Source organism: Brachionichthys hirsutus, chromosome 21 (assembly GCF_040956055.1).
Source record: "Brachionichthys hirsutus isolate HB-005 chromosome 21, CSIRO-AGI_Bhir_v1, whole genome shotgun sequence".
Classification (NCBI taxonomy): Eukaryota; Metazoa; Chordata; class Actinopteri; order Lophiiformes; family Brachionichthyidae; genus Brachionichthys; species Brachionichthys hirsutus.
Window position 1 is genome coordinate 8,708,572 of NC_090917.1, and position 20,157 is coordinate 8,728,728.

Sequence of the window (20,157 nt, forward strand, 5' to 3'; positions counted from 1 at the left end):
GCTCCAAATCTTGAACGTAAGGTTTAGCATTATTAGCGGCTTCACTAATGCCATCTGTAATTAGTTCTATTATGACAGAATCCTGTCTTTTGTTCATTTATTCATTTTTGTGACCGTTTTATCCAAAATCCGGGTAGCGGATATTGCTGGAGCCTATCCCAGCAGTCTACGAGAGATACATGGTACACCCTGGACAAGCCGCCAGACAGACAGACAATCACTCACACCTACTGACAATTTAACATTGCTAATTTACCTAAATTGCATATATTGGTGGTGAGAGGAAACACAGAGAAAACATGCAAACTCCTCAGAGAAAGACCCCAAGTTGGAATTGAACCTGTGACCTTGCTGTGAAACAACGGCTACCCGCTGTGCCACTGTGCTGCCCCTGTTTGATTTTAATGCAGTATCACTGCAGAATCTTTCAGGTGAACCAATCAGTGAACCAATGCTTCTGAAATGTGTTGCTGATATAAAATTTAGTCATTTAAAAACATTTTTTTTAAAAATATTTGATATGTTGTTTTTATACGACTGTACTTTCAAATAAATAAGGGATTGCAATGCTTTGGAAATCATCACATTCTATTTCCTTTTTATACAATGATGTCCCAATTTTGTATTTATATTTAAACGGTTGTCCAAAGTAGTGAAGATTGAATGGCATTCAGCAGCTGGACACAACCCCATTACATGGATCCCAATACTGGTTTGCATCTTCTGCAAATGCATTCACAATGCTATTTTGTGAATAAAAGTCCAAGAACAATTTAGAACCTTTTAATGATGATCCAGATCACCATGTGGACGCCGTAAATTCAATGAGGAGGGGGAAATGAGCTGCTTGGTGAAGGTTTGTTTATTTTACAGACAGCATGCACTGAAAAGGACTAAACGGGGGAGGGGTGCGGAACTATTGAATGCCTGGTCCTGCCTCCCATCGGATTATTATTCCGACCGGACCGGAAGGCAACTGTTGACGCATAAAGATCTGCTCGTGTGATTTGGGTCTCGGGACACAGCCGCCTCAAAAATACAGGATTTGACTCGTGTTGAGTAACGAACAGATTTTCACTAACTAATGTAACTGCAGTGGACACGCAGGATGGACGGAGGTATATCCGAGTTAGCTGGTGAGTATTGACACACGCTAGCTTGTTAGCCTAGGCCGCAACGCAGCCCGCGCGCGGGAGTGTCATTGCTAACTTTGTCTCGGAGATGGCGTTCTTGCGCTGTTTTTAGTGCGTAAAACATTTAAATTGACTTGGACTTAAGGTTGTATTGAATTGTTAGTCTAATTGAAATAATAATGAGGGCTACTTTAATGTTATTAGATTCATCGAGTGGCAGTTTTGGGGAACATGCTAATGCTAAATAAGTACGATGTAAGTTACTGTTTTAGCTAACGCTAAATTAACTGGATACAATCACCTCAGACTGCTTAATTTCTGCTGTTTTCTAACGAACTAACCCAACAAACAGCGCAAGGGAATATGAGTGTATGTTTCTAAATATCTATCATTGTAATTTGTAGGCAATTTAATCGTATGCCGACATGAATTTTCCAGAAGAGAACAGGAAGCTTATATCCGCCTTTGATGTGCCCTTGGTGTTGAAGTCTGTTTATTGAATTTCTGATAACATGGCGATGATTACCTTTTAAAATAAGTCTCTCGACAGTTTTTGGTTTCATAAACCATGACCAATCTAGATAGAAAAGTATCACAGGGCACAAGGGATTAAAGACACGTCTTGGTTTATTCTGTTTATTAACCTAGCATTGCTTTGGAGATGCCTGGTGTGATGTTTTGCCTTTTTATAAAATAAATTCCTCAAAACGATTATTCTTCTGACCTGAACAAAATGTAGTTTGGTGTAACGGTCCATTAGGATTTGTCAAATGTCTATTTGTCTCCTCTAATTTTCTGCGTATCTTAGAATACAAAGCCAACTTGCTTTCATTGACATGTGAAACACTTACACAATCTGTTGCAGGAGGTGGAGGTGGTGTGTAACTTTAGTTTTCTCTCTCTCGTTTATTATTGTGGTCCGAACTTCAAACTGCTGATCAGACTTGAGAGCAAACGTGTCACAACCTGTGATATTTATTTCAGTTTCAGAGGAACACGATTGTAATTTGCAATACTTGCTCTAAACAGGTTTGAGAGAATGGAAAATATACACGTTTTGACACATTAAGTAAAAGAAAAAAAGGATTTTTTAAAAATGCAACCATAAAGTAAAGGCTTATCTGACCAGTCTCTTCCATGAAAAGCTACTGTTTCATCCTTTCAGACATTTCTTGAAATGCTTGTCCTTGTTTGCAGGCCGCTCTCTTCCTCTGTCTGCCTTGAGGCTCCTGGTCCCACCGATTCGACTCGTCTCTGCAGCAATCTGGCAGACAGTGGAGCAGAAAGTTGTTTCGGATTATGGACTACTTGAGGAGTTTGTTTTCATGGTTACAGAGATTGTACCTCAACTTTTATCCACAAGGCAGCGGGCTGAACTCATTTTAGGTCTCCGAGCAAGGGTGAGGAAGTTTGTTTCTTCAAATGACTGAACAAAAAATATATTTTTGAAAAACATGACCATGTTAACAACCGTATTAATACAAAAACAACAACGTGTTGACACTGAATCAGAATATTTGCCAGATCAGAAATGGTCTACACAAATTAAAAATGTTCTATCCGGTGAATTAGCTTTGATAAGCTACGTTTCGGAGTGGAAAACCAAACCAAACGATGGGATAAAAGAAGGTATCTGTACTTGTAGCTGGACACCATTTGTCAGCTCTTCAGTTATTTCAGTTACTAATAAATAATAAATATATGATCGAGGAAATCTTTACATTCTACTTTGTTTCCTTTTGGGTTTTTCCAGCATCAGAGACACGCCCCCCCCCACGACACCATCCCAAAAAAACCAGACCATTTCAGATGTCACTAATAAATTTACATTTTATACAAAGCCTGTGCTTTCTTTCACAGAGCTGTATTCTGTATTCAGACGATTGTGCAGTTCTGGGCAGCATTTTATCAGCAGGCAGTTTATTATTGTCCTGATTGCAGCTGATCCTGGAGCTGTGCCGCTCTGAGGAGACTGCTGACCTCCAGATCATTCAGCCACATCTTGACCGAATGCAGAACCTCCAATCTCTGTGGAGCATGGAGGTGAGCTTCAACTTGCAGTCGATATAAATCATCTCGCGTGTGAATGTTTTCATCCTTTCGTATACTTCAGTTTAGGCTGTGATGACCTGCATGTTTTCATATTTTGCTTGTTGCCTGTTTTCTACTTGCACTATGTCGTGTAAGTCCCATCTGTCTTCTCACCATGTCTTCATTTGATGTTTTTTTGATTGTATGAGGATGGTGGTCGTCTCTAGTTTTATTTAGGATAAGACAATGATGTTCTTCGTATAGCGAGGAACGACTGTACAACAAGAGAATGGCTCTTCTCAAATACTTTCCACTCCCCGGTTCCCGGGCACTAAAACCTTAAACTGTCTTTTACTACAGCCTGATGCTGAACAAGGAGTGTCTGACTCACATTTCATGGGCCTTGTCCAAAACCTCCTGAGAGATCCCGAAGAGAGAAGCAACTTTTTCCTGGTAGATGTTCATGTTGAAGCAAAACATTAAGTGTTGTTTTCTAAAGACGGTTCAGAGATTTGGATCTAGAGTTGTCATTTACGTCCTTTCCTCTTCCAGGATGTTTTCCCAGGAGACTTTGGCCCCACATATGACAAAGCAATCCAGACGCTGATGTGGTTGTTTCTGTCACGACTGGAGAAGCTCCTTCCTGCCCAAACGCTCCAACAGGTAGACTTCAGCGTAATGATTATCAGTAAAATTAGAGCTAGTAATCAGTTTCCCCACATTAATTTCCTTTTGTCTGTCAGATTGCATCTCTGCTCAGGGATACTTCATCTGCTCTGAATGAGTGCATGGAAATGTTTGCTCAATCTCATGAGCTCAAAACCTTGCTGGGCACCCAGAAAGATCTCAGCCGGTTGGAGAACATCGGTGAGCTTCTGAAGAAATCAATGACCTGCTCACAGAATGTCTCTTTGATGCTTTATGTGGGACAGAAAGTGCTACACGTATTATGTCATAATTTATACAGTCAGCAGAAAGGATTAAGTATCCGGCAGTTACTTTTGCACTGCACAAAATATCGTATAGGTTGCCTGCTTGGTATGAATACTGAATTTAACCAGTCCTGTGACCTTTCTTTTCAGAATCGTGCGTTGTTGACAGCGGCATCTTGTCAGCTTTGTGTCTCCCTCCTGTGGAAAGAGTTGTGATTGTCAATGAACAAACGGAAACGGATGGAGAAGGACTTGAGTATTCAGTCTGCACAGAGATGGAGGTGCAATCTCAGAACAAAGAAGTGTACGGCGAGGGAAGCGGGAGCAATGCGTGTGGGCAAACCCAGTGGTTCGGCCTCAGCGGTGAGGTGAAGACAGAGTTGGACACAGACCCAGATCCTGCTGAAGGCACTGAAGCCAGTGGGTGTGGAATGGAAGGCGACCTCCAGGATGGCCAGTCGGGAACACTGATGATCGGGGAGGACGGCCAAGTGACTGTGCTCGGCGAGGTAGAGAAGAAACCAAACCGCCGTGGGAGGAAAAAGAAGCTTCCTGTTGATGAAGACTTTGAAGTGCAAAGCAGAGCACGGAGTAAACAAGACGATCCAGATTATAACGTGTGGGAAAGGCCAGTGCGGAAGAACCGTGGACTCAAGATGAAACGTTACCTGTCTCAGTGGAGGAAGTCGGGCAAAGCGAAGGGCAATAGTGCTGCTAACAGCGGCTCTGGGAAATTAGCCAGCTCCCATGGTTCAGCCTTGGAGGAGAGAACATGCAAAGTATGCGGCAAGGTGGTGAGTCATGCCAAGTTTTTAGAGCGTCACATGAGTCGCCATTCAGACGAGTTGCCCTATTCTTGTCCGGCCTGTAAAAGGTTCTACAAGAGCTTGCGCTACTTGCAGCAGCACAGATGTCCAGGCATGACGAAAGCAAAACCTGGAGAGACGACGGCAGAAGGTGATGAGCAGACATCCAGTGGGGTTTCTCGTGAAGCGACCAATGAAGAGCAGACGTCTGATAGCGCAGGCCAGGACCCGGATTACTTGCCGTCTTCTGAAAGGAGATCTTCCAGAGACTCTGGACAGATGAGCCCCGACGGAAGCAAAGGTTTGGCCGAAGGTCCGTTTTACTGTCCTCAGTGCAGTGTTGAGTTCAAGTGCAAACAGACTTTTAGGTTCCACTTGAGAAACATTTGCTACAATGAGCTTCAGGTGGATCCTGAGAAAACGGCCGATGTCAAGCATTGCTTCAGATGTGATGCATGCGACAAGGCGTTCAAGTACAAATCCACATTGGTGTCCCACAAGCAAACTCACAATCCACTCTATTGTGAAGTCTGCATGAAGCTGGTCCGAGACCCGGAGGCGCTGGCTATGCATAAAGAGTCCCACACCCCGTTTCAGTGCAACCAGTGTGAGGCCAACTTCCCCGTGTTCAAGGCGCTTCATAAGCACTACATAGACATCCACAATCCTACTGAGCCTTTCATCTGCACCCACTGCCAAACAACTTTTGCAAGTTTGAAGCGCTTTATCAGGCACGAGTGGAAACACACTGGCTACCAACCATTTCAGTGTACATCATGCAGCAAGAGATTCAGATCGTACTCTGACCTTGTGGAGCACCATAAAAAACACACGAAAGCATATCCATTCCTCTGCTGGGAATGTGGCAAGAAATTCCGGCACGGCGTCACACTAACGAGGCACGTGGCGCGTGTGCACCACCCTGGTGAACCTTTCCCAGAGAAGCCCTTGCCAACGTTTACCTGTGCTCAGTGTGGGAAGTCCTTCACTTCTAGAAGATGCCTTCTGAAACACGACAATTTCCATCACAAAGGGCTGCGTTTCCCGTGCGAGCACTGTGGAAAAGGCTTCTTTGGCAAGGACGCTTTGGTGAGGCATACTCTGATTCACACGGGCGAAAGGCCTTTCAAGTGCGAGGATTGCGAGAAGTGTTTCAGATCGGCTGCAGAATTAAAAATACACAGAAGATACCATACTGGAGAACGACCATTTAAGTGCAACATCTGTCAAAAGGGCTTTGTCCAGTCCTGCTTTCTTACCCTGCACATGCGAACCCATACTGGAGAGAGGCCGTATGTTTGTACAGTGTGCAGCAAGGGCTTTTCAAGCTTGCATGGCCTAAAAAGACACCGCAGGCTAGTTCACGCTTGAAGCGTCAGTTCTAGACCGGATTTTGAAGAATCTGATTTGACTTCAATCAAGGAAATTTCAGTCTTGTAGATATAGAAGGATTTTCCCGTATGTCAGCCACGCAGTTATCTCGGTGGCTTTCACAGCTTGAATTGTTCTGAATGGATCATGTGTAAAGTGAACTAAAAAAGGTTTTTTTTTTTTCTTTCTACAGAAATGTTTCCTGTAGCTCTACATAAGATTTGTATGTAAAAGTGATTACAAATTGTTTCTTTTGAAAGTGTATTTTTTTTTTCTTGAATAAATAATTTCCATTTGAAGTGTTTTGATTTACTGATGATTTAGTAATCACCACAATCACGTGTTCAATTTATATTTCAAGTGGGCGTTGTCTCAATCCAATGCGACGGTGCAGTCGATGACAATCATGCTTAACTTTGGACCAAACTGTCCCACTTCTTGCCTGTGAAGTTTCTCATTTATCCAGGTTCATGGTACATACTACATACAGTATCTGCTGTATATACTCAAATATCAGGAACTCTCCAAAAGCTGTTCAGAACTGAGGAAGCCTCTTGGAATAGAGGCGAAAGGTCTTCAAGGTTCCAGTCGACTTCATTCACTTTGTCTGCATGTAGCTGCATCGCAGTTCTGGGTAAAGTTGTAATTAAAAAATACATAAAAAGCAACCACCCCAGATGGGACTCGAACCCACAATCCCTGGCTTAGGAGGCCAGTGCCTTATCCATTAGGCCACTGGGGCTTCCTGTCTTTTGCGAGTGTCTATAACACATCAAATACAATAGGGCGTCGGGCTGCGACCCACTAACTTCCTAGGCGCAGTCGACACAATGTCGTGACTTTTATTGATGAGCCACGTCAACAACCGCCATTGGATCAGTCATGTGATGGAAAAAAGTAATGATCGGTTGAGGTATCGGTAGTTTGGTGATTATAGCCCTTCCTTTGTTCATAGTAGGCACACGCACATTTATGTGTATACTTTTAGTGAAATGACGCCAGTAGAGAATTAGATCCTTTCTCCACTACAGAAGTTGAATGAATCCTCGCTCGGAGCAGGAACCAGCCTCCGTTGTTTTCCTTCTTTCTGCCCGGCAGAGCCAGAAGGAATGGTGGATGAGATACTGTTAGGCAGCAGGTGTTGGATTCAATTGTTATCGTTATTTCATATTTGGCTCTTCTGTTAGAAGAATGAATTTACTCCCCTCTAATCCTCACGGGAATGGGCTCCTTTACGCAGGATTTAACCAGGATCATGGTAAGTAGCGGCACTGTCTACTCTTACAAATGGGAACGGCACCGTCGTGGACGCTAAGCTAACATTACGAAACCTATTTATTCACAACTTAAATTTACCGTACCGTACATTATTAAATATTTCTAAATATAGTTTTAAGCTTTTTGATTTATTTTGAACTTATGATACGATTACTGGACCGTTAACAAGGGTAAACGCAAATGTCTAAAACATTAAGCTAGCGTTAGCTTTGTCGGCTAGCTTATGTAGCTAGTTAGCTAAAGCTAACAACAATAGCTTTTTGTTGTTGTTGTTGTTGTTGTCGGCTAAACATACCAGTCAGCTAACTTCTGTTATGTCAGTATTGTTCTGGTTGTTTTTTACACGTAAATGGGAAGTGTACGGCGAATAACTAAAACAATAACAGCAGTTAGTTCAACCTTAAGCTAAGATGCGGTTCTATCGCTATCGCATTTTCCTGCAAAAGTTAAATGTAGCTCCTCCAAAATGACTTAAACCTTTTCAGGTGCATGTGTTTTTAAGTTGGTCTGTGCATCGTTCTTATTCAGGACTGCTCCTGTTCCACATACTTAGCGCGGCCGTCAAGCTGATAAAATGTTTTCTTTCTTGCAACCTAATCAACATTAACATGGCATTACAGAACTAGATTGTGGATTGTAGATTGTTCCATCTCAATACCTAAAATGATTCGACCTAAATAAAGTAGCGGTCGCATCATCTTCCTCTGTCAGCATAGGGTGTGTCGGTGGAGTTTGAATTCCATCGGAGGCCATTCGTTTGTTCTTCTGTTAATGAGCTCAGCTCTGCAGGTTCACAGATCAGCCTGTGAACGTTGACGGTGTAGGGATGTACCGGTAATGTCATGTTTCATGTGTGCAGAAAACAAAACCCTGATACGAGAACAGCTGCTGACTAATGTCACAATCTCTGACGGCTGCTTCGTCATTGTGTTTCTCTAGGATGCTTCGCCTGTGGAATGGAAAACGGATTTCGTGTGTACAACACAGATCCCCTCAAGGAGAAAGAGAAACAGGGTAACATGAACGTTTATAGTCGTTTTAATCATGAACAGATGTTTGAATGGGACCATGAGGGATTAGCCATTATGGATTCCCATCTATCTGAGCCAATATTTCCCAGAGGAATCTTTTTAGGCGGTGGCAACAGCTTTGTGTGGGCACCAAAATCTCTGGTTATTTATTTCCATATAAAATGCTTAAAACAAAGTAATCACAAGGAGAAGATGACTCGGTAGAGGTGGACACTGAGGGGGGGGGGGGGGGCACTTCCCCCTTAGAGCTGGCAGCAGGAACGCTGGGATATTATGTCTTCGTTTCAGGTTTATAATCATCGGGAAATCCTAATGATTTACCCACTTTCTTGCTTTAAGTGACAAGATGCTAAAACGGCGCTGGGCTATATTACAAAGCAAACGAACATATTTGGTCATGTTGCCATTCAGACCCTTTCAAGCTCATCTAGGACTCAACTGCTTCATCTTATTTGTGAAATACCCTCAAATATTCTTTAGTCTCTTTGCTTAGAAATCTTCTGGTTAAATAGAATCACATTGACTCCGACACAGATGATTTGATGACAAATTGATTCTCGATCAGTTAAATAATTGTAAATAATTTGTTGAAGAAATCGTTTCGAATTTCTTTCCCAAAACAGGTAATTGAGGAAGTGGTCGATGGCTGCTATTGGATCAAAGCTTTGCTTTACGGCCGCAGAAAAACCAGCTGATCTGCTGCAGGGAGCACAATTAGAACATCTTGTGGGATAAATGGGAAGTTTCTCTCCAAACAGAGCTGAAACTGATTCAACACATGACCTGGGCCTGAGTCATTCTGCAGAGGCCATTTGACATATTAGCTCTGTGCTGATCCAGTTCTATGCTGACATGAATCAATCGCCTTGGATGCTCAGCTGTGATGATGAGGGCTGTTTGCTCTACTTGAATTCAGAATCTGTGATTTTCCCTTTCAGAGTTCCTGGAAGGAGGCGTTGGCCACGTGGAGATGCTGTTCAGGTGCAACTATTTAGCACTCGTGGGAGGAGGAAAGAAACCCAAGTACCCGACCAACAAAGGTACGTTTCATCTCCTCCTGAAGAAAGCTGGTACAGGTGGCCGTCGACGTACGACCTATGAGACTCGAGACAGTTCGACTTTTGGACTGCACTCAAAGAGCTGCTAGGGACTCCGTTCCTCTTTGATGTTCTCTACTCATCTGTGTGTTTCCATGTTCCAGTGATGATCTGGGATGACCTGAAGAAGAAGACGGTTATTGAGATCGAATTCTCAACCGAAGTTAAAGCGGTGAAACTTCGGCGTGACAGGTAAATATAGGATGAAATGGACTTTAGGTCATCTTTCTAAAGGTAGATCATGTGTTCGGGGCTTGCATAATAAGTGTTGTGTAATGCAGTGGGTGGGAGGTTCCTCTTTTGGTTCAAACATGTCAGAAATGTTTTAGTTTAATCTCGCTGTCGCTGATTAACTCTGGAGTCATCAAAGGGTTAACGCTAGCTGGTAGGCTAGTTCAAACTTTAGCCTTGAGGTCTGATTTGTTCTCAGGATCGTTGTTGTCCTGGACTCCATGATCAAAGTGTTCACATTTACCCACAACCCCCATCAGCTGCACGTGTTTGAGACGTGCTACAACCCGAAAGGTCAGTCCGATGGAACAAGCACTTTACCCCCCCCCCCCCCCCCCCCCAAACATCTCACAGGATGCTGGGAGTCACACGGCGTCACCTTCTTCCCCCCCCAGGTCTGTGCGTGCTGTGTCCCAACAGCAACAACTCTCTGCTGGCCTTTCCTGGGACTCACTCGGGCCACGTGCAGATCGTGGATCTGGCTAACACCGAGAAGCCCCCGGTAGATATCCCTGCCCACGAGGGGGCGCTGTGCTGTATCGCTCTAAATCTACAGGGCACGAGAATAGCTACAGCGTCAGAAAAAGTGAGCCATGCTAGCACCGACGAAGGGAATGCACCGAAACAGGAATCGTGCTGATTCGGGACTGACCCGTGTTGCTTCCACAGGGAACTCTCATCCGGATTTTTGACACATCTGCAGGTCAACTCATTCAGGAGTTCCGACGCGGCTCTCAGGCCGCAAACATTTACTGGTAAGGAGTGTGTTTGTGTTGCCGAACGGCACTAGAGTTTGAATGCAGCTTCGGGTGAAGGACCCTGACGTTGCTCCAGCAGCTTCACGGCGGGTTTAGTTTCAGCTTTCCGTCTCCTTCGTTGTGTTCCTCAGTATTAACTTCAACCAGGACGCGTCCCTCGTCTCTGTATCCAGCGACCGTGGCACGGTGCACATCTTTGCTACCGACGACCCCAAAAGAAACAAACAGTCGAGGTGAGTCCGAGGACTTCAGACTCCTTTCTGCTGACCCGCTCGGGACGGACGTCTCAATGGGTGTGTCCATCTCTCTGCAGTTTGGCATCCGCCAGCTTTCTCCCGAAATACTTCAGCTCCAAGTGGAGCTTTTCCAAGTTCCAGGTCCCCTCGGGCTCTCCGTGTGTGTGTGCTTTTGGGACGGAGCCCAATGCTGTCATTGGTGAGTTCCGAACACCCCGGTGATGTCGCCATGATAACTCTGCTTCAGTCTCATTCAGAACCGTGTTTAAGTTTCAGTAACGACGGATTAGAATCTATTTTTCATCTACATAGAAACGTTTGACTTTTTCCCCCGAGGACATGAAACCTGCTTGAATGACGAATTGTTACTTCTCAAAATGAACTCTTCCTTATCCACCCCTGCAGGAAGTGTGATCCGTCCTAAGACAAACGGAGGCGTGCGATCGCGTCCCGCCTTGGAACAACAGAGCCGTCTGACTGTATTTGCTGACCTCTCGTCTCTCTCCTCTCTGCAGCCATCTGTGCTGACGGCAGCTACTACAAGTTCCTGTTTAACCATAAAGGGGAGTGTTCCAGGGACGTGTACGCCCAGTTCCTGGAGATGACCGATGACAAAATATGACCTTTGACCCATTCTGGAGACTCCACACTAATAACACAGCCTGTTATTTTTATAATGTTGGAGGACATGGGCGAGGTTCCCTCGTCGTGCCTCAGAGCAACCTCCGGGAAGCTGCAGACGTTCCTCTCTCTGGATTGAGGGATGGAGCAATCGCTGGAGGAACGAGGGAGAGTCATTCTTCTGAACGGAGGACGAGACGCTTTTTAACAAGTCTTCTGAGGAAGAATCACGTGGATGATTCTGGGAGTTGGGTGGACCCCAAATATTGAGATGTTCTGTTCTTTCGACTAACACCACCCAACCCGCTTACAGGGAGTGCCTCAAGAGTGGAGCGAGTTCGTGTGTGAACATGTTGCTGTTGTCATATATGCATATGTGTTTAAGTATATACCAGTGTATCATATAAGGTGTTTGCAAAGCAGGCTCAGAATGAAGGTAGGGCCAAAGTAACATCTGGACCAGGATCCTGCCTGAGGCAGTTTCTTCTCTTCGCTGCGTTGAACGAACCACATAGATTTGTACAGAAAAAGATATATGATTGTGTATTTTTGTTTCACGCTTCCTTTTGTCGTACATTGCACAATGTTTTCTTTTGTGTTTTTGTCTGTCTGACCAAGAAAGCTTTAAGAAGTCAGTTGTTATTTTGGAGACGTTGTCCTGCTGAGGGTTAGGAGAAGATCTCATGTCAGATGGGTGACTGTGACTCTACAGTTAGCTTAGCTTAGCATCGATGGAGGTGATCAGCCTCTTTGGTGTTTGTTTTTTAAATCAATGATTGATTGGCAGCTATTGCTACCCCGATTGGATCCGGCCCCCACCCCCAGAGGGTGCGTCTTTATTGTCCTTCACTGGCTCATACTGAGTGGAACATTTCACACCAGACTGAAAACATTCACTCGCTATGAAACTGCCGACTGATAATAAATCCGCTCGTCATGTCCAGTAATCTTTGTACTCGCCCCGTGTGGAAGCTGTGGGTGAGGAAGCGCTTCCACTCAGGCGTGGAGCCGTCCCACCCCGTCGTAGCAGGTGTCATGAGTGATATTAATCTTCTCATCCAACTCCTCAGCAAGACCACGTGTTAGCTCGGATGTTCAACCATTTCAAGTGTGTGAAAGGCGAGTTTTCTTCTTCCTTGACCCAGAAAGCTGAAGAGATCAACATTCATCTCAACTGAAATCTAATCGGGGTGAATAAGAGGCAATTTGTTTTAAACTGTTTAGAATGGACCTTTTTTTTAAATGTTAAATTTTCCGGATGCAGTTACACCAGAATTCCAAGAATGCTAAATAGTTTCTCCTCTTTTTTGTTTGTTTGTTTGGTTGGTCCGTCACCTTGCCTCCACATCCGAGCAGCCTTCACCTCAAATGGTGGCACTGATGTTTGACTTAGCCTCGCTAATCGTTCAGCTAAAGCAGGTCAGGGACTCGGAAGCGCTTTGGTGAAGCCGTACAGAGATCTCCTGTCTACATGTGGATAAAGCAGCATTGTGTTAATGTCACTAAATATTAGTTTTCATTTTTAAGTCCAAGGTTAATTGCTAAATGTTTTGTTGATTCAATGCAAGAACACACTTTTTTTTTTACATCAGATTGTACCATTGCAGGTTGAACAGACTGACAACAGCAGGGATGCTGCACAAACCCAAAAGCCAACTTGTGTCCGACGCTCAGAATGATTGAGAAACCTGCATTTCAAATTGTGAATAAAATGTAACATCTGCTTTTACAGTTAATTTCATGTTTCATATCTTTTCTACTTTGAATATATGCTACACTTTGTTTCCAATCCGTGACTAATTAGATTTGTAATTCGCCGTTGTGCATGGCAAGACGGCGAATACCCTCTTGGTGTGCTTTGTGCAGCTGATGGGGCAATACTTGAACATCTACCCCTCATTTTGTAATAGTTTCCAATCTTTCTGGTCATTTTCATTAAGTTTTTAAAGAAATACAGACACCCTGTACATTTCCTTCAGCAGAGTCACTCCACCCACTGTTAAATCCTCATTCAACAACAAGGACCAAACTACCGGACCGGAGGACCCACAAGCAGCGGCCAGATCATGATGGTTTGTGTTTAGCAGCATGCTGGTCCAGTAAGTGATCTCAGACTGTTCACACTGAGGTCAGACGAAAGGATGGATTAGAACCTGGGCCAGACCTCCGCCCAGCAGAGAAAGCATTCACTCAAAGAAATACAAACTAAGAGTTATGTCTTTTAAATAAATTTATAAAAAAACAAAACCAAAAAAAAGCATTTACCCACTGAAGCAGAACAAACAGCGATCACTTGTTTTCCTACAGTGCTACAGAATCAAATGATCAATCACTCGAGAGGCCGCCAACTTCAACACAAAAGGTAACAAACACAGCCCAAGACGACTGGGGAGGAAGAGCAAATGAATAGATCCAAAGATCCAACAAGTAAAACAGAGAAAAGCAACATGTTTAAGTGCAGCGCTGCTCAGAACCACGCCGTCGATCCCGTCGACGTTCTCTTCAGCTCCAGAGTCGGATGATCTGCTCACGTACACCGCCTCTCGATCCGCAACATGCAAGCTCGATGACGCACAGGGTCAAACACGCATGGGAATATACGTTTCATCATGGGTTAGTTGTAAAATATGAACAATCTGTGGATGGACAGTGATAGAGAAGTTTAATTTGCATGGATGAGCAGACAGACATCCACGCCATCGTGTTTTATTCTAAAGGAAAGGAGGCGACATTCATTTCACCGAGTCCACAAGTCAATGAAAGGCTTCCCAACACGTCCTGCCGTGATGTCGACATGTTCACGTCATAGCTCTGCGTTATCCTAATTATTAGTACTAGAGAGTATCCAGAGATACACCAGTACAACAGAATACTGCATATTTACTCACAGCTGGGCTAGGGAGGACGACAGGGAGGCTAGCTGCCGTCGGTGGGACGACCGTCCCCGCTGTGGAATACACTACTGGTGATTTTGGTTGCATTTCTGATCAAACACGGTCAAGCACTTTTCTGATTCTGCTACCAGGATGAGGCTCCTCTTCCTCTTCCTCTTCCTTACCCAACGAGTCATTTCTGATCGGATTTTTAAACGGATTCTTCTTTTCATTTTCGTCTCAAACGTCAGGGATTCCCCCTCATCAGCTCTCCGGCTTCATTCTCAGCGTGGCCTTTAGTTTTTGCTTCAGTGGAAGAGGAGGACCTTTTGAACCCCTTTGAACCCTTTGGAGACCGGAACTTGTTTCCGCATCGCTTCTCTTTTTGGCACCGTGGAGCAGATAATGAGCGGTCAGGATGGAGGGGTGAGAGTGAGGAAGGGGTGAGGCTCAATGCGTGATGAAGAGGAGCATGGTTCAGGATGCAGACTGGGGTGGGAGGCTACTTGTCCTCAGTCTGCTCACAGACCGCGTCTTCTCCGGCTGTGTCCGTGGTGCCGTTGTTGGTGCCGGCTGGTGCTGTGGCACCCTCCTCTTCCTCCGCCGGTTTCATCCTCTTGGTTATGGGTTGATCTTGCAGCTTTCCGTTCTGCCTTTTGGTCGGAAGGGATGCTGAGGCGGAGGCGTGGGCCGCCAGGAGGTGAAGAGGATTAGCGACAGCTGTTAGACAGAAGAGAGGACGTTTAGAGGCTGTTAGCGGCTTCTGCTAACGTCACTGTACGAGCTGTAAAGTCAGACGAAGTCAGAATGCACCGTCATGAACTGTCAATTTAAAACTGTGTGTGTGTGTGTGTGTGTGTGTTCGTGCGTGCCCCACCTGTGCTTGCTGTAGTCCCGATGGGGACCAGGTGGGTCCCGTTTTGCGTGATGGCCTTTATGGGGAGCTGGTGCTGCCCAAGCGGGCCTCGCTGCACGATAGTAACGGTTGCTAACGGAGCGGCCTGAGAGCTCTGGATGATGCGGCTCACTCCACCTATAGGCGAGGCGATGATGGACGGGACTGGCTCCACTTTGACTACACAAGACATCAAACATCAGCGTCTGCTGGACAGTCGTCATGGAGACCGAGATGACCACATTCGGCAGGTCTCACCTTTGATCTCCTGATGCTCGGCGCCACCGTTCGCCTGAGGTTTAGAGTTCACGGCAGCAGCAGTCTGTCCGCCAATGGTTGCCATAGCGACGGATGGGATCTGGTGGACAACGTGCACCGTCTGCATGATGGGAGGGGCGCTTCCTGTTGTTACGATGGCTGGAGAGGCCATGGTGTAGGTCACAGGCTTCATGGTCGTTTGAGGCACCTGGCGCTGCACGGCTATCAATACTGGCTGGTTACTGAGTGGGGAGCCTAGAGTGGGGGGGGGGGGCTACAGGTTACCGTCGTCATTGTCACACAGAGCATAGAACTACTGTCCCCGCCCTATCCTGTCGGACGGTCTAACGGAGCCCAGCGAAGCGCCGGACGACTCGGTCTTACCGGGGGGGTTGTGTGCGAAGCGAGCCTCCTGGATGACAGTGATTTTGGGCTGTGCTGTTGTCTGTTGGGGGGGCTCTGGATCCACGGGGACTGGGGAGCCCTCTCTGGACAGGCTGTCGGGGGTCTGGACCCCACTGGAGTGGGCAGACAGTGCTCCCGTGTGGTTGGGAGAAGCGGGAGCGCTCCTGGGACAGGAAACAAAAGAAGCTGCCTCGATTCAAACATAATGGACATTTCAGAAGTGAAACTTGTGCGTTTCATGTTGCCGTTACCTGGAGGAGAGCGGCCCCACAGGGGTCCTGAAGCAGGGCACCCCCCGAGGCCTGCGCTTCCTGAAGGCTTGCTCAATCAGCTTGCCCTCAGATGCAGGATCAATCCTCCAGAAGGACCCTTTGCCTGGTTCTTCTTGAGAACGGGCCACTTTGATGAAGTACCGGTTCAGGGACAGGTTGTGTCGGATCGAGTTCTGAAACACCAACACACACAGACATGGGACGGAGTAGTGGGACCTTTCTGCATCGCAGTGGTTCCCCTAACATTCAAAGTGGATTCTGATCGGTTCTTCCTTCACCAAGTCCACAGAGGCCGCTTAGCTTTATGTAATCAGCAAGAATAAAATCATGCTCTCCTCTGGAACAAATATCATCACAGAAGTCAACAAGAACAAACGCTTAATCCCACGAAGAAATGTAAGGGATTGAAAATTGCCTGTTTCCAATATAACAATTATATATTTCAAATTCAGACCCAAAACTTATTTTATAAAAATACAGGGCAGTAAAAAAACCAAGCAAAAATATTTAGCACGAATGTAACATGCTAAACATGCTTTTAAGTACAAACAAAGGTCCCTAGAGCAGTGGTCCCCAAACACTGGTCCGCGGCCCGGTACCGGGCCGCGCAGAAACAAGAACTCATTTATACAATTTCCATTGTATCGATGATTAGCGTCTAAAAGGTGTTTTATTTTGAAAAACGACCGGCTTGTCTCCAACGTAACATTCGCCTGTGAATTTTCATGCTTTACGTGATACGTTACTAAAAACAGACGTGAACTAGCGGAAATTAAATTAAAAAACAAACGTCATTGGAGAGCTTCTTTGGTAATGGGAAAGTCCAACTGAGGAGGAAGAAGAGGAAGGAGAGGCGCCGATGACCTCCAAGAAAATAAAACCTCTTTTAACCGATGAACCAGGAGTCAGACTTAAAACACGGTTTATCTCCAGCTGACTGGCTTCGTTAATGAGCAATAAAGGGGTCAAAACGGCTTCGGCACAGAGACCAAGAACCTGGAATAAAAGACAAGAATGTGGAATTTATGAAACCAAAAACGTGAACATTAGACCACAACTAATGGTGAGTAGATATTGGTGTCATACTTGTTTAATAGTTATTGCAAGTGCATAATATAAACTTTATTGGTAAGATTATAGTCCTTTTTTTAAATTTAATTACCCCCCGGTCCGCGAAAAAAATTGCCCGGCATGAAACGGGTCCGTGGCAGAAACCAGGTGGGGGCCGCTGCCCGAGAGTGAAGCCCCTGACCTGCCAGCCCTTATCCGCCGTTCTGTAGTAGGGGTAGTTCTTGGTGATGTGGGTGTAGATTCCATTCAGAGTGAGCTGCTTATCCGAGGCCATGGTGATCGCTTGGACGATCAGCTGAGCGTACGAGTACGGCGGTTTGGAGTCGTCCTGTCGAAGAGAAGCGACAACGCATTTCATTGCTTTGTAAATTCAACACCAGGCAGCGGGTGAAGCTTCCCTTCCGCTTTGGGGACACGCTCGCCATGAATAAACACAGACTCAAAGATCAATTGGGCTCTTCGCTCCAAAGTCGATGTTTTCGTGGCCGTTGCTCAATCGTTAGAGCTGCATGAATATCGAGGGACGGCGGCGGCGTTCACACTCGGACGGGGGTCCTTACCTTTGGACTGTCTTCACCTGAGGCTTCTTTGTCATTTTCGGACTGGGAGTTGTCTCCTGTGAGGTCAGAGGCCAGCGCACGGCCTGTCCTGTAGCCGGAGAGTCCCGCCCCCCGCGGACTTGACGGACAGGAGTTTGCTGCACTGTGAAATTGATTTTTAAAGAAAAGCATTTTAGAAAGAATCAAATGTGGCGTTCCGCAGAAGACCGAAAGGAAGCCGTTCTCACCTGAGGGTGCCGGTGGGGGACGGGAGCGGGCTCATGGGGTGGGCGATGTCAGGAATGTTGATGGTCAGTGGGGAGATGTGGTGCTGGACGGGCTTGACCGGCGACGGGGGCACGTTCCTCGGCTCCTTCTTGTCGTTGGACAGGGCTGTGAACGTAATCTTGATACTCGTACTAGGAAACCGGAAACAACACCTGAGGGCCAGAAACAAAACGATGACGCAGCTCCTCTTTAATTAACATAATTCACTAATCAAACAACCGCAGAGAGGACGTTTACCACCATGCCATTGTACCGACACGCAGACACTCCTGCCTGGCAACAGGAGGGTCGGGGGGGTTAAAAATGGACTTCCACAATGACCGTTATATAACTCATCACCATTTCAATAATATATTTGGACCTCTTGTTGACAACTTAAAGTGAACTGCCATGGAAAATTAACATTCCCTGATTTAATACTTGAAAATATGTTTAATATGCAAGTTTAAAATGTTAGTTTAGGACACGAGAGTGGCCGAGGGTGCTTGGAGGAGTGTTGTAAACAGTGACTGGAACATGAGGCCCAGCGGACCCTGAATGTCTCACAGGAACAGTGACGTGAGGCCCAGCGGACCCTGAACGTCTCACAGGAACAGTGACGTGAGGCCCAGCGGACCCTGAACGTCTCACAGGAACAGTGACGTGAGGCCCAGCGGACCCTGAACGTCTCACAGGAACAGTGACGTGAGGCCCAGCGGACCCTGAACGTCTCACAGGAACAGTGACGTGAGGCCCAGCGGACCCTGAACGTCTCACAGGAACAGCGACGTGAGGCCCAGCGGACCCTGAACGTCTCACAGGAACAGCGACGTGAGGCCCAGCGGACCCTGAACGTCTCACAGGAACAGTGACGTGAGGCCCAGCGGACCCTGAACGTCTCACAGGAACAGTGACGTGAGGCCCAGCGGACCCTGAACGTCTCACAGGAACAGCGACGTGAGGCCCAGCGGACCCTGAACGTCTCACAGGAACCGCACCTCCACGTACTTCCAGACCATAAACACTAGAACGCGTGGCCACGCCCTCTTCCTGAGTTAGCATGTGTTGTAGCGGCGAGCGAAACATTTCGCTAGCCACCGGCCTGTGTTGTTAGCTTAGCGTGTTGGGCTGTTAGCCAAACATGGAAGCTTTCCTGGAAAAGTCAAACCGGTTTATTTTCAATTAAACCGTTTTAGCGTTTAATCAAACACAAGAATGACAGATAACGCATTTAAACAGCCTGGAAGTCCGAGCGAACGGAAGAAATCACAAGCTAGCAAAGACAGACGCAGCTAACGTAACATTTTTACGTAATTGCTAGCTTCTGCATAGTGTGGACAGTGTGACGTCAGCCCGGTGGGCTTTATGTAGAATAAACCGAACACACTTTTACACGAGCTGATGAATCAGGTTTCCATTTGAACCACGTCCTCGCACGAGCATATTTCATGTGACGTGATCGCCATCCAGCCCAGCAGCACGTGCGACGTCCCCGCAGGACAACACAACACAACGCCACGTTAACACAAACCACGATGTTGAGATAGAAGCAAATGGGGATTGTCAAATCTCACATTTGTGGAAGCTGCAGCGGCGGAGCGCCTCTTCTCTGGAACACCCCATCAACAAACACCCCGTTTTTGCCGAGGCATCGTAGATAGAATTCCCCCGTGCCCGTGCCATCCTCTCCGGCAGTGAAAATTTCGAGATGTCGCCGGGAGATGAAGCTCGAGTGTCCCATGCTCACGTCCACCGAACCCTGCGATGAGTTCCGGCCGACGGTCACCGACCTTTTCTTCATCAGATACTCGAATTCTCGGCCCTCCAGCCGGGCTAAAGCCGACCCCGACATCCCGCTGAACACCGCCATCTTCCTAATGTCTAACGGGAACTTGGAGATACGTGTTGGACTGAAAAGTATAAATGGTTTCAGGGAAATTAATTTGGGGATTCTCTTTAGATTTGTTAAAAGGGGGGACCCAATTTTACACCGTGGAGAATTTATCTAGGAACGTGCCAGACCGGGGACGCAGCGGCTCCAACCCACCGCCG

The 20,157-nt window shown here is 46.3% G+C and overlaps 3 protein-coding genes and 1 non-coding gene across 4 annotated transcripts; 2 read left to right on the plus strand and 2 right to left on the minus strand.

Annotated features, from left to right (window-relative positions):
* Positions 1-1,006: 1,006 nt before the first annotated feature.
* On the plus strand, positions 1,007-6,563 carry LOC137910481 (zinc finger protein 791-like). Its single transcript, XM_068754916.1, has 7 exons — positions 1,007-1,136; positions 2,331-2,533; positions 3,075-3,176; positions 3,525-3,617; positions 3,717-3,827; positions 3,908-4,031; positions 4,247-6,563. Exons 1-7 carry the CDS (start codon positions 1,109-1,111, stop codon positions 6,271-6,273), a joined length of 2,688 nt encoding a protein of 895 aa, XP_068611017.1. The 5' UTR covers positions 1,007-1,108; the 3' UTR covers positions 6,274-6,563.
* Positions 6,564-6,942: 379 nt separating this feature from the next.
* trnar-ccu (transfer RNA arginine (anticodon CCU)) lies at positions 6,943-7,015 on the minus strand. The gene has a single exon. It is a non-coding gene; the product is annotated as a tRNA-Arg (tRNA).
* A 449-nt stretch (positions 7,016-7,464) lies between these two features.
* On the plus strand, positions 7,465-11,526 carry wdr45b (WD repeat domain 45B). The gene is made up of 10 exons (XM_068754460.1): positions 7,465-7,531; positions 8,491-8,565; positions 9,521-9,622; positions 9,784-9,871; positions 10,110-10,204; positions 10,306-10,496; positions 10,580-10,665; positions 10,800-10,901; positions 10,982-11,103; positions 11,420-11,526. The coding sequence occupies exons 1-10, from the start codon at positions 7,465-7,467 to the stop codon at positions 11,524-11,526; spliced, it is 1,035 nt and encodes a 344-aa protein (XP_068610561.1).
* Positions 11,527-13,737: 2,211 nt separating this feature from the next.
* On the minus strand, positions 13,738-20,146 carry foxk2a (forkhead box K2a). The gene is made up of 9 exons (XM_068754293.1): positions 19,680-20,146; positions 18,087-18,278; positions 17,860-18,001; positions 17,481-17,627; positions 16,208-16,401; positions 15,936-16,120; positions 15,552-15,806; positions 15,276-15,473; positions 13,738-15,118 (listed from the first exon to the last, which is right to left on the minus strand). Exons 1-9 carry the CDS (start codon positions 19,973-19,975, stop codon positions 14,901-14,903), a joined length of 1,827 nt encoding a protein of 608 aa, XP_068610394.1. The 5' UTR covers positions 19,976-20,146; the 3' UTR covers positions 13,738-14,900.
* Between the last annotated feature and the right edge of the window lie 11 nt (positions 20,147-20,157).

Coding starts and splice junctions, on each gene's coding strand:
- LOC137910481 (XM_068754916.1), top strand. CDS start 1,109: ATGGACGGAGGTATATCCGAGTTAGCTG. Junction 1,137..2,330: donor AGGTATATCCGAGTTAGCTG/GTGAGTATTGAC, acceptor CCTTGTTTGCAG/GCCGCTCTCTTCCTCTGTCT. Junction 2,534..3,074: donor TTTTAGGTCTCCGAGCAAGG/GTGAGGAAGTTT, acceptor TCCTGATTGCAG/CTGATCCTGGAGCTGTGCCG.
- wdr45b (XM_068754460.1), top strand. CDS start 7,465: ATGAATTTACTCCCCTCTAATCCTCACGGGAATGGGCTCCTTTACGCA. Junction 10,205..10,305: donor GACGTGCTACAACCCGAAAG/GTCAGTCCGATG, acceptor TTCCCCCCCCAG/GTCTGTGCGTGCTGTGTCCC. Junction 10,497..10,579: donor TAGCTACAGCGTCAGAAAAA/GTGAGCCATGCT, acceptor TTGCTTCCACAG/GGAACTCTCATCCGGATTTT.
- foxk2a (XM_068754293.1), bottom strand. CDS start 19,975: ATGGCGGTGTTCAGCGGGATGTCGGGGTCGGCTTTAGCCCGGCTGGAG. Junction 16,402..17,480: donor CGGCGGATAAGGGCTGGCAG/GTCAGGGGCTTC, acceptor TTGGTGTTTCAG/AACTCGATCCGACACAACCT. Junction 15,474..15,551: donor CGAGCATCAGGAGATCAAAG/GTGAGACCTGCC, acceptor TGTCTTGTGTAG/TCAAAGTGGAGCCAGTCCCG.